Source organism: Echeneis naucrates, chromosome 11 (genome assembly GCF_900963305.1).
Source record: "Echeneis naucrates chromosome 11, fEcheNa1.1, whole genome shotgun sequence".
Taxonomy (NCBI): domain Eukaryota; kingdom Metazoa; phylum Chordata; class Actinopteri; order Carangiformes; family Echeneidae; genus Echeneis; species Echeneis naucrates.
In genome coordinates, this window is record NC_042521.1 from 15,801,642 (window position 1) to 15,813,551 (window position 11,910).

The 11,910-nt window shown below is 41.3% G+C and overlaps 1 protein-coding gene across 3 annotated transcripts; it reads right to left on the reverse strand.

The window, feature by feature from the left end:
- Positions 1–2,260: 2,260 nt before the first annotated feature.
- On the reverse strand, positions 2,261–11,780 carry parp10 (poly(ADP-ribose) polymerase family member 10). 3 transcript variants are annotated; one of them, XM_029514903.1, is made up of 14 exons: positions 11,686–11,744; positions 10,875–11,062; positions 10,728–10,739; positions 10,554–10,603; positions 9,864–10,039; positions 9,534–9,776; positions 9,122–9,352; positions 8,025–9,037; positions 7,702–7,914; positions 5,397–5,499; positions 4,318–5,307; positions 3,416–3,549; positions 3,169–3,343; positions 2,261–3,092 (listed from the first exon to the last, which is right to left on the reverse strand). In XM_029514903.1, the coding sequence occupies exons 2-14, from the start codon at positions 10,992–10,994 to the stop codon at positions 2,794–2,796; spliced, it is 3,759 nt and encodes a 1,252-aa protein (XP_029370763.1). In that variant the 5' UTR covers positions 10,995–11,062; positions 11,686–11,744; the 3' UTR covers positions 2,261–2,793. The 3 variants fall into 3 exon arrangements, with proteins under 3 accessions (XP_029370763.1, XP_029370762.1, XP_029370764.1); XM_029514902.1 differs by having other exon boundaries at positions 2,263–3,092; positions 5,376–5,499; positions 11,686–11,743; XM_029514904.1 differs by lacking the exons at positions 10,554–10,603; positions 10,728–10,739; positions 10,875–11,062 and having other exon boundaries at positions 2,267–3,092; positions 5,376–5,499; positions 11,686–11,780.
- Positions 11,781–11,910: the final 130 nt, after the last annotated feature.

Here is an 11,910-nt window from a genome sequence, read left to right on the forward strand (position 1 = left end):
CGTGCTGCTCCGGCGGGCACTGCTGCCCCCACAGCCCGCACGGTTAACAGAAGCAGGTCTCCTTAACTATGTTTGTCCATGTTTCCATAAAAAGTAGATAATATACATTTCTTCAGTGACTTAAATGTCATAACACATGGAGAGAGCATTAGCAGTGCCAAGTCTATTCCATTATTCAAAGGTAAGAGGCTAAGATCTATTCATAATAAGTCATAAGTCTTCATGTCATCATCTTCACATACAGTCGACCTCAACAAATATATCAGTCCCATTGTATTATATTAGTGTAGTAAATACAAACAAGCCCCATCTCCATCATATGTGGACTATCCTCTTATGTTAAAAAAAAAAAAATCCTTATCAGCTGCACAGTGATTGAGAGAGACTAACACTGGCTATCTTATGTTTAGATTTCCTTCTAAATCAAATCAAATCAAATCAGATTTATTTGTACAGCGCCAAATCATAACAAAGTCACATCAAGGCACTTTACATATAGAGCAGGTCTAGACCAAACTCTTTATAAATTTATTTAAAGAGACCCAACAGATCCCCCGATGAGCAAGCACTTGGTGACAGTGGCAAGGAAAAACTTCCTTTAAGAGGCAGAAACCTCGAGCAGAACCAGGCTCAGGGGGGGCGGCCATCTGCCTCGACCAGTTGGGTTGAGAGTGGGGGGAGGGAGAGAGAGAGAGAGAGAGAGAGACAGAGAGAAAGCCCAATCCTTACCCCAGCAGCCTAGGTCTATAGCAGCATAGCTAAAGAGTAGAGGACTAACTTTTTAACTATAAGCTCTGTCATACAGGAAAGTTTTAAGCCTGATCTTGAAAATTGTTAAGAGTCCGCCCCCCCGAACCGATACTGGAAGTTGGTTCCATAGAAGAGGAGCCTGATAACTGAACCATCTGCCTCCAGATTTACTCTTGGAGACTCTAGGAACCACAAGTAAACCTTCATCTAGAGAGCAGAGTGGCCTGCTAGGACAGTGAGGAACTATGAGCTCTCTGAGATATGATGGAACTTGGCCATTAAGAGCTTTATATGTTAAAAGAAGGATTTTGAATTCTACTCTATATTTTACTGGCAGCCAATGAAGAGCAGCTAACACAGGGGAGATATGATCTCTTTTCCTAGTTCCTGTTAATATTCGTGCAGCATTGTTCTGAATTAACTGAAGGCCTTTTAGAGATTTGTTTGGACATCCAGATAATAATGAGTTACAGTAGTCCAGCCGAAAAGTTACAAATGCATGGACTAGTTTTTCTGCATCATCCTGAGAGAGGATGTTTCTGATTTTCCTGTTTCTCAGGTGGAAGAAAGCTCCCCGACTAACTTGTTTTATGTGAGGGACAAAGGACATGTCCTGGTCAAAAATTACTCCAAGGTTTCTTACAGTGGAGCTGGAAGCCAAAGTGATGCCGTCCAGACTGATGAGATGATTAGATAGTATTTTTCTGAGGTGCTTAGGGCCGAGTACAATAACTTCTGTTTTGTCAGAGTTGAGAAGTAAATAATTTCCAGTCATCCAGACTTTTATGTCTTCAAGACATGCCTGCAGTCTGACTATCTGAGTGACTTCATTTGGCTTCATTGATAGGTACAGCTGAGTATCGTCTGCGCAGCAGTGGAAGTTGATGCTGTGTTTCCTGAATGTTGCCTAGAGGAAGCAGATAAAGCGTAAAGAGGATTGGTCTTTCTTGTGTTCTAATGATGACAAATTAGTTTTCTTTCAGTGCACAGCAGAAAACATAGAACTGCTGGTTCCTGCACATCAAGCAGTTACTGTAGGTAGGTTCAGGGACTACTCCAGACAGTGTTTATTTACTTATCATACCTGAGGTCATTCTCACACTGACTGAAGACAGTGAGCACCACAGTTACTACAACTGAACCCAAAAGCAAACATACTTAATATAAGTTCATATTCAGGTTAACTATTGGATTGCAGAATTAACCCTGGGGGCTACGCATGTTTTCCAACATTGTCTGGAAACTCTATTAAGAAAATCAAGAACAACTTGAAGGGCAGCATGGCCTCGTAGTGGTTAGTGCATGTTCTCCCCGTGTCTGTGTGGGTTTCTTCCCACCACCCAAAGACATGCATTCTAGGTTAACTGGCAACGTTAAATTGACCGTAGTTCTGAGAATGAGTGTGAGTGGTTGTTGGTCTCTGTCTGTCTCTGTGTGTGGGCCCTGTGATGGACTGGTGGCCTGTCCAGGGTGACCCCGCCCTCACCCAGAGTGAGCTGGGATTGGCTCCAGCAGACCCGCGACCCCGCAATAAAGCAGATGAAGATGAGTGAACAACATGAAGTAGATAATTAATGATAGATTAAATAAAAAAAAAAAACAAAACATGACAACATACAATTACATAACAACAGCATCTTATTGGATGGTTCCAAGATTAAGCAGAAAGAGTAAACAGGGATAGTTACTGCAAACAAGTGAAAAAAAGGCTATGACAGTTAAAATACCATACAATAACTGCATACCTATCTTAAAGCACAATCAGCCAGATTTTGCTGAATATTTTAAGTTATTTCACTAAAATGTGCAGTTTGGGTTCATCTGTCTTAGGTGACTCTTGATCAGACTGAAGAATTGTAAGTAGAGAGAACAGTAAAGTACATGATACAATTTTCAGATAATAATAAAAACAACATCTGTACTTTACAACAGAGTAGCCCTTTATAAAATCAAATGCACTTCTTAATCAAGGCAACAGATTAAAATAAAAGAACTGAATTTGCCAAAAAATTGTGGAAACCAGCTAACATATAATAATTTTTCTCAGCTGTGAATTCTCTGACATGTAATGAGATACTCTGGAAAAGCCTGAGTATCATTAAAGATGACAAACATTGATGGCTTGGTTATGTCATCTGTCACACTGTCATATCTGAGGGGGATATCGCCCGTCTCCTTCAATGGGGCAGTCTTCATTGAATGGCAACCTTTAGTGAAGTCCCCTGTTAGAACCTTTGACACAAAAACAAACTTGTATCCATCAGCGTTTGGGGGTGAATACTGATCCTGGATGGACAGCGCAGAGTTGACAGCAAAATACACCCCTTGACCATAGACGGTGGCTGTGTGGAGACCCAATAATGTCAGAGACTCATAAACAAGGCCAGAAAATCTGAGTCAGAGTTTTTCCAAACTTACCGTTCTTTCCACAGAAACTTCTGTCGAATCCATGAATGCATATCTCTTTCACACTCGCCTCACTTGTGCCATGGTAGAGAGTCCGTTCAATTTCTGGGTATGTTGCCCGCTGCAATATGCTTGCCTTCTTTAACTTGTACTGATTGTACAACAGGCGATTCATGAGCTTCTCAACCTGGAGAAAAATTTCAGCGTTATCACAGATACAGACCCTTTGCTGGCAAAATATGAATGTTAATTATTTCACCTGTATGATTCGAATCTTGCTGTGGTATTCCTGGATGGTCCCATAGAAATCTTTCACCACATTCTGAAATTCATCAGATTCCTCATCGACCTTTGTTGCCTCCGGCATGTTTGACAGCAGAGAGTATTCCTCTTCTGTTAGTAAATTATTCAGCTTTAGAATAAATTTTTTAAATCAATCAAAAATACACACGTTCCAAAACTGACAGAAACCCGAATAAAATGTAGTAATTTGTCTTAAATTAGCAATAGCTGCAAACTCTCCATACAGTGCATCAGTAACTGTGGCATAAATAGAGTAAATAAATATTTAAATCAAATCAAATTAAATATGAAAACGCAGATACTGCTGTTAGAAAAGTAATAACCATCCACAGACTGCATAAAGACAGCAAGCTATCAGTCAGAAAATTAGCCTATAAAAGCAGTTATGCACTGTTGTCAACTTACCATTTTCTTGGTGAGTTCGCCTTTTGTAATTTTTAATAGTATATTGGTGTGATTGAAAAAAATAATATAATGATAAATATAATTAGAGTCAGTTGCATCTAGTCTGGCCTCAAATGCTACATATGTAATATAAACTAAAGAACTATACTTAAAAAAAAAAAAAGTTATATTATTACATTAGTAATATGAACAATAGCATCTGTGAAATGAAAGGTTTATGTAGCAAAATCATGAAATAATCAGATACCAGGTATAACACAATTTAGTCCAATAGTAGAAAAAGACAAAAATCACTTGGGTAGCTAGCCTTTTGTTCTTAAACATATTGCCTTAAATGCAGCTTTCACATGTCACATCCTCAGGCTTGTGTGACAATATTATAATATTTTCTTCGTTGTGGAGCCCCATACACAAAATACTCTAAAACGACTGGATTGTTTATGTTTCATTTACCTGGAATATCTTCATTCAAGTCTGCTGAATTAAGCATCTTCCTGGAGATCTTGACTGTATTTCCCGATGTTATGTTGTATTCTTGCATTTTTTCAAAGTTAATAGTGTGGGGCTGATTATCTAGCAAGACATCAACCTTTGTCAGCTTCATCCTCCAAGCATTCTCGATGAATACTGTAGCATCAGGTGAATATGGAGTTATGTCTGAGGAGGCTGGATCATGCAGCACCCACTGCGCAGTCCTCAGGATTTCTTCTCTGGATATAGGATTGGTGATGTGTTCCATAAACAGCTTCAAGTCCCACATTCCACCAAACACAAAGTCCTTGAATCCAGAAACAGTGATTATGGTGCCCTGAACTTTAATCTCGACTGCATGCTTCCTCTTGATCAACTCCAAACACTTCATGTGGTACTCAGAGAAGTTTCTCACACTCCTGTGCTCGAGTTTCTCCTCCGCCTGTCTCTGGCTGACCTTCTTCCCAAATGCAATGTCCACACGAATCAGATCACAGCTATAACTTGCAAAAACTTCTAACTGAATTGTGTTGGCTGCCTTGATGGCATCCTGTAAGGAAGCATCTGGGCTTTTCTCCAGCTGCCCCACTGGGAGACTCTGGTCAGTACTGGGTGAAGAGGCCTCTTGTTGGATCATGGACAGCTCCAAAGCTTTTTTCAGCTGCTCCTCCTCCTCATCCAGGGGCCACTGACTTGACTCCATGGAGTACTGGATGGCTAAAGACAGTTGGGCCTCTTCCTCCAGATCACTAGGCAGGCCCCTGTCAAACCCACTTGCAGTATTTCCTGCAGCTGAGACCTGGGGTGTATCTAATAAAATGATATCAGGGTCCTGGTCCTGAATGCTGGTTGGTTCCTCTGCTGTGTAGAGGTCCATGTTATCCATGTCATCATTTTGCTCTGAATTGGAACCGCTCTCCGTTAGACCTTCATCAATGGCGGAGACTATTTTCTTTGCTTCCTCTAAAAGGGCTACAAAGAAGAAAACAGACTCTAACAAACTGTACAGGAATGAAAAACAATATTTCAAGCGATATTACCTTTGTCAGCCGCTCCATTACCATTAGTTAGCGCTGAACTTGGTAATAACGGTGAAGCATCATCCACGGACACTCTCTGAATGTTTCTGTGCGACAACATCGTCCATGCAGATTTTAAAATGTCCTGGAAAAATTATAAAAAATACAATATGTTGGTGAACAGTGCATGTTTGCTAAAGTGCTGCAGGCCTAGTGTCACATTTTCAAGTTAAGTAGCAGTTAGTGTCTTAATGAGATGCTGATTATAACTGAAATAAATAATTTAGTATATTAAAAGTTATATCAGTGACCATGAACTACTCATTATTGCACATTTTCTGACAATTTCTCATTAGTTTTAGGCCTTTTTACCTTTATGTGTAGAAGGTAGAAAAAAGGTAAAACATCACATTTTGGTCTTTGGTCAAAACAATGTAACGCTAAAATGTCTAAAATTTGCACAAAGGCTATTTGTTTTGAATTTTTGTTTTCTTTATCCAACCAATGTCTTTACCTTCATGTTCAGCTACATATACTGTCAGTGGTGATATTTCATCAACACTGTGTTTAAGGTGGGCATAATTTTGCATTTTGAACCACGAGACCTAGAGTTCAATAATATTAATTAAATTAGAATAATAAACAAAGCATCAGAAAAAGTCACTTTCCACCAACAATGTCCTCATAGTAGATTATCACTAAATGTCAGTGTTATTATGAAAAAAGAGAAGATGACTGTGAAAAATTGAAGTTGATTCTCATAACTTAGAGGTATTGACTGGAACCAGTTATCAGAAGGTCACAAGTTGATTTACACTATTTGAAGATTTAGCTTGCTCTGGATAATGGCCACCAGTAATGAAGTTAATGGACTAAAATAGGATAAACCACTAATGTGTGTGTTTGTTTTTTTTTTTAATAACCATCCTTCCTCTTGGTCTGAAATCAGTGTGTTTTTAACCTTATACTGATTCTTCAATAGAAAAGAGCCAAGGTAAACTTTTTGCACTGAGAAATACAAACTGTTTTCCTATCTCCTTTGCATCTTTTAATTAATATGTTTTAATGGTTGCTTGATATGGTGATCTGGTTCTTACCAAATAAACATGCTCATCAGCATTCAGAGGGCAATTGATCCAGTAGTATTAAAGGCTACTTCCTCTCTGGAGTGCCAAAATCACCTTCTGCAGAAAGAGTTTCAATTGTTGCCCTCTTCCCGCCAGTTTATGGAGAGAGAGAGAGAGAGTTTTCCTTTCCATCGTTACATGGCAGATCACTCCTTTTGACTGCTTATTTAACTTTTGCGCTTTGACCTTCCCTTCACACCATCCTGTATGTTGATGTCCTGAAATTCAGTTGTTGATGCTGTATGAGGTACTTATCTGTCATCAGTGAATCACCTGCAGTTAAATCAGATCAATGTGCTGTCTGTATAGAGAAAGAGTGAGGGCTGGTGCAAGCTATGTGATGAGCTGCTGCAGACAGGGGCACTCAAATTAAAACAAAACAAAAACATGAGATTTTCAACTGCTTCACTATTGGATTTTAGCACAGCTGCACTTTGCTAAAGTAGCTGCTCTGCAGTCTGAGGGGATGTTCAGTAATACGATATGACAGTTCACAGTTCAACTGTAGTTTGATATCAAAGGGGACTTTGACAGCCAGATAAAGTGGTTTATATATTCAAAATAGTTCATGCACTTAAACTAATGTACATATTTTTTAAGTGGTTAAAGCAGGTTTTTGCAGGTAGCCCCCTCCACAGCAGCACATCACTCAGCTTCTGTGTAATGCTTTTGGCTGCTTCCTTCAGATGGCAGCATGCTTAGCTCAATCTACTGAAGGTGCTACACCAACTCCAGACTTGGGGTTGTCTAAGTACCTCACACAACCTCAAGTCAAATAACCTGAACTGTCACGTTGACTCATGCTATCTGTCTCAGGATTCATGTTTTAGTGCTACCTGACAGAGCTGAAATCTATTTCTCTGTAATATGTAATAAACATACTTTGAACCTTTGGGACATTTGAAAACACAAACTATGACCTGTGATGGTCAAACTTCGCAGTAAAATGAAGTACAGTGAAGCTGAAATATTGAGCAGACAGGAGAGGTTCAGATAAACAGTAAGCATCAGTGCTTTACTTTTGTCACGTTTAAGCTGAAAGAACACAGCCTCAGGCTACACTGTGTACAATTCCCGGGTAAACAACTCATCAAAATGAATGACAACTTGAATAATTGACCAACTAAGAGGAAATGTGCGAGAATAGAAAAAGTTACCTATCATAGTTTTAAAAACACTAACAAGTAGTAAACTTTCGCTTTGTTCCATTACTCCATTACCTGGTGAGGCAGAGGTTCCCAGGGTCCCTGCTTTGGGTTGATGTAGACCTGAAACTTTCTCTCCATCTCATCCAGGATGTCCTTGCACTCCGGCAAACCTAGAAACCGGGACACTCCCGGAGCGTTTACCGTGATGGTTTTGGTGCAGATAGAGGAAACAATGCCTTGCAGCACCTCCTCAGCCATTTGGCAAGCAACAGCATGACCATGGATCTGTCAGGAAGGTACAAAAACTATTTTAAAACTGTGACAAGCAAATATGGCAATGATATTTATTGATTGTGAGCCCATGCTTTTATATGAGACAGTGATGTATCACCCACCTTTAACCCAGTTACATCCTCAGCCTCTAGTGGGAAAATATACACTTGGTCCATGTCAGCTAATAGGTGATGACAATAGGTTTGGATGTATTTCAGCACACCTGGCTCCATCGGAATGACAGTTTCCCTTTCAATGGGTGTAGTAAGAAACTGCAGGATTACAGTCTCCTTTTCATTCTCCATCCCTTTCAAAGTCAACACATCCATAGTCCTTTCTCGTTCAGACACCTTAACTGTGCAGAAGCTCAGAGCCTGCAGGAACTCAGACCACTCTCTGCAGTATAGCATGCACTCATATTGCACGTCCAACGGTATGTTAACGTGACAGGGTTGAGATTTTAAAAACTTACATGCTTGCTGAGCCAGGTTCTGGGACAGCGATGTTACCAGGACTTTAGAGTCAGATACAGAATACAAAGTGGGTAACCCAGTTTGCTTCATTATTTGTACGAGATGCTCTTTCACATCATTTCTTGCTAGGAACTGGGCGTTTTCTCGTTCAATGGCAAAATCAGTTTCAGCCATATTAGCAACCATGTCCGCTATGGTGCGTTGTATTTGCTCCAACTTTTGTCTGCCAGGTCCTTGAATGTGCACGCCATCATCTTTAATTTGGATGGTGAAATGTGGGTGATCCTTTTTAATGTTCTGGGTCAGGGGGCTAAGTTGAAGCAAAGCTAATTTTACTGGGTCAGCTATGACAATATGGCTTGACAGTTTATCTTCATCTTCAATTTGATTCTCCATAACTTCATCTGCTTCTTTCACTACCACATCATCGGCTGCAAGAGGCTGAGAGGAGGATGGGCTGCTGGCAGTGACCATCATGGGAGGACTGGTCTGCATTTGAATATCACTAAGATCCTCTGAGTTGCTCTCAGTCACATCTTGGCTGGCACTCCTCAAGTTTTGTGATGTTTCATTGTCTGTTGGTTGAAGGAAATCGAAGTATGCCTTCACCACCAGGTCAGCACCATCCAGGCTGTGCTGGTGATCCAGAACTGGGCCCAAAGCTGTCACAAGAGACACAATTTGTTTATTTAGAGAACTGCTTTGGCACAGTGAGAGAATTAAAGAAAGTAAAGGGCAAAACTTACAGTCAAAGTTGACAAAGGACACCTTTGCTGTACCCTCTGACAGCATTTTGACATCTTTCACCTTTTGATCCCCACCTCGCTTGCTCTCAAAGTAAAGTGTGAGAATGTCTGGAGTGGTGCCAGGGTGCAGGTTCTCCACTAAAACAGAGTCAGTTTGCTCAATCTCTTCAAGTCTCACCATGGCCCCATCCAGTGTCCTCTTTGAGACCTTTGCATTCAACTCTTGGAAATCTGCTCAACAACAAGATAGTTCCATCAATAATGAGAAATTTTACACTTAGAAAGATCAGTGTCACTACAGGCCAAAAGTTTGGACACATTTTACTATTCATTTGAATGAGAAGGTGTGTTCAAACTTTTGGCCTGTACTGTATTTTTGAGGAAGAGGATAGGTGTGATTTATCTGCCAGACCTTTTGACAAAGGCTTGCTGAGGTGAATGAGGATGAACTCTCTCCCCGGTGAGGGATACAGGGTGTAATCTGTCACATTCAATTCCATCATGTTCTCAACATACAGCTCTATCAACTCAGTGTTGGTGTCAGGTTTTATCCCACTAAGCAGAAGCCTGCTATGGTCCTTTGAAGGAGGCTTTCTCACTGTCAGTTCGACATTATGCAGAACATGCTGTGCTTTGGACAGAACCTGGGCTGCAGCTGTCAAAATGATAGGAATACAGTTAGCCTTTAGTCCACAAGAAAAAGCAGCATATATATATATACACACATATGCCCTCCACTTACCTTCAGTGTCTTCAAACACCAATATGGCACGGTCACCCTTCCTCTCCAGAGAAAGGAGTGAACCTCCCCCAGAGCGTCGTTTATTCTCAAAGTACAAAGAGAGCAGTTCATCGTCCACATATTCAGGCAAAGCCAGCACCTCCACCGTCCTCTCCTCTAGGTTTGTGACTGGCATACTGAAAAAAAGAGAAACCCAGTTAGGTCTCAGTGAGTTAAAGTGTTTCTACAAGTTTCCATGCGCTTGTTTACATCTTCCTGATTGAATGTGAAACATGTAAGTTCACACAACTTTCAAACAGTTACTTTTTCCCCATTTAAAAATCATCCTAAACTGGATATTTTACATCAGATGAAGCATCCACTTTAAAAGTGTCAATCTGAGTATTGCAAAATTATGTAGAGGTATTCATGATCTTATGACATTTTCCAAATAGAATATAATAATTGCTCCATTAACCAGCCTTGGCTACAACTCCAGGCAATTGAACTGAAAAGTATTGAAAAACTCCAGCTAATCGTCCCAGAGTCAAGCAACACCAGCCCACCATCAAAACAATAAAACCCTGGAGCACCCTACGTGTCCTCCCTGTACACCTAAGGCTGCACACCGAGTCATTCCAAACCATAATCAAGTTTGTGGATGGCACAGCAGTCGTTGGTCTGATCTCAAACAGCAATGAATCTGCTTACAGGGATGAGCTCTGAAGACTGATGCTCTGGTGTGCAGAAAACGACTTCTCCTTGAACACCAAAAAGACAAAGGAGTTCATCCTGAATTTCAAGCGGAACCAGGATGTGCACCTGCCTCTCAGGATAGGTCAGAAGGTGCAGCAGTTGAATGACTTTAATTTTCGGGGGACTTACATTAGCAGATACCTAAAATGGACCACAAACACCACAGCTGCAGTGAGGAAGGTGTAGCAAAGACTTGACTTCTTCAGAATACTGAGCAAGAACCACATCTCTGAGAACCCACTCAGTCACTGCTGTATAGAGAATGTACTGACTTACTCCATCCTGGCATGGTTTGGGAACCGCTCTGAGGCAGACAGGACCACTTAAGACATCTACAGATCCCACTGCTACAGCAAGGCCTGTAGAAACATCACAGGCACGACCCACCCCTTCCATCAGGTGCTCTCACTGCTGCACATCAAGACTGAGGAAGTTTTTACCCCTCAGCTGTTCAGGAACACCCCCTGAATGAGAGTGTGCACACAAAAGATGATGATGGTCTTTTTCAATCTTGTATCACCCACAATACAATGGCTATAAAGTCAATTCAATTCAGAATAAGCTAAACAAAAACACCCACTTTGTTTTTGCCATTCTGGGATACCTTACGAGCCATCCAAGGCTGCAACACAACAAGACGTTGAAACAAGTGAGTGGGGTCCTGAAGGTGTTTTAAAGCGCTGTAGTTATGTTGCTGGTACAGAAGAAGCGTGAGGGAAGTTCAGGTTTGTTAAATACTCTGCCGTGACAGCCACCGTGGCCTACTAAACACTTAGAGGAAGCTCGGCCTCTCCAAAATGTCACGGTGCAGTTTTAAACAGTGTCACTCCATAAGGAGTGCCTCCAGCCCCGTTGGCTTTTGTTGCTTTTCTTACTACGCAGCTTTCCTGAAGTTCGCGTTCGCCTCTCCTGTCATTTCTACCAACTTGAAAGTGAAAGCAGCATCCGGAGCCGCCGCGGCCGGACACTGAAACTGAGCTGGTGAGCCGCCGAAAGGCTTAGAATTCAGCCATAACGGCTGTAAAAAAAAAAAGAAGAAGAAGAAGAAGACGAAAAAGAAGGACGGTCTCTCTGGAGCCGGACTTACCTGCGCTACAGGGGAAACATATGCTGCTGAACTGGCTTCGACTCCGCGGGCTGGAGTCTCTGCACTTCCTTGTTGTGCTGCTTGTTGAACAGCGGGTGGCGTCATCAGCCTCAACCCGCACGTGTTCAAGGGGAAGAGTCACATGAGGCCTCACGGCACCCGTAGTCTCGCTAGTGAAATGATGTGTGACACCGTTATTAACAGTGCCGAAAAACAGTTTGTTTG

Coding starts and splice junctions, on each gene's coding strand:
- parp10 (XM_029514902.1), bottom strand. CDS start 10,994: ATGGAAGGGGTGGGTCGTGCCTGTGATGTTTCTACAGGCCTTGCTGTA. Junction 9,038..9,121: donor GTCCTTTGTCAACTTTGACT/GTAAGTTTTGCC, acceptor CTCTTGTGACAG/CTTTGGGCCCAGTTCTGGAT. Junction 5,500..7,701: donor GGGAACCTCTGCCTCACCAG/GTAATGGAGTAA, acceptor TAATTTTTCCAG/GACATTTTAAAATCTGCATG.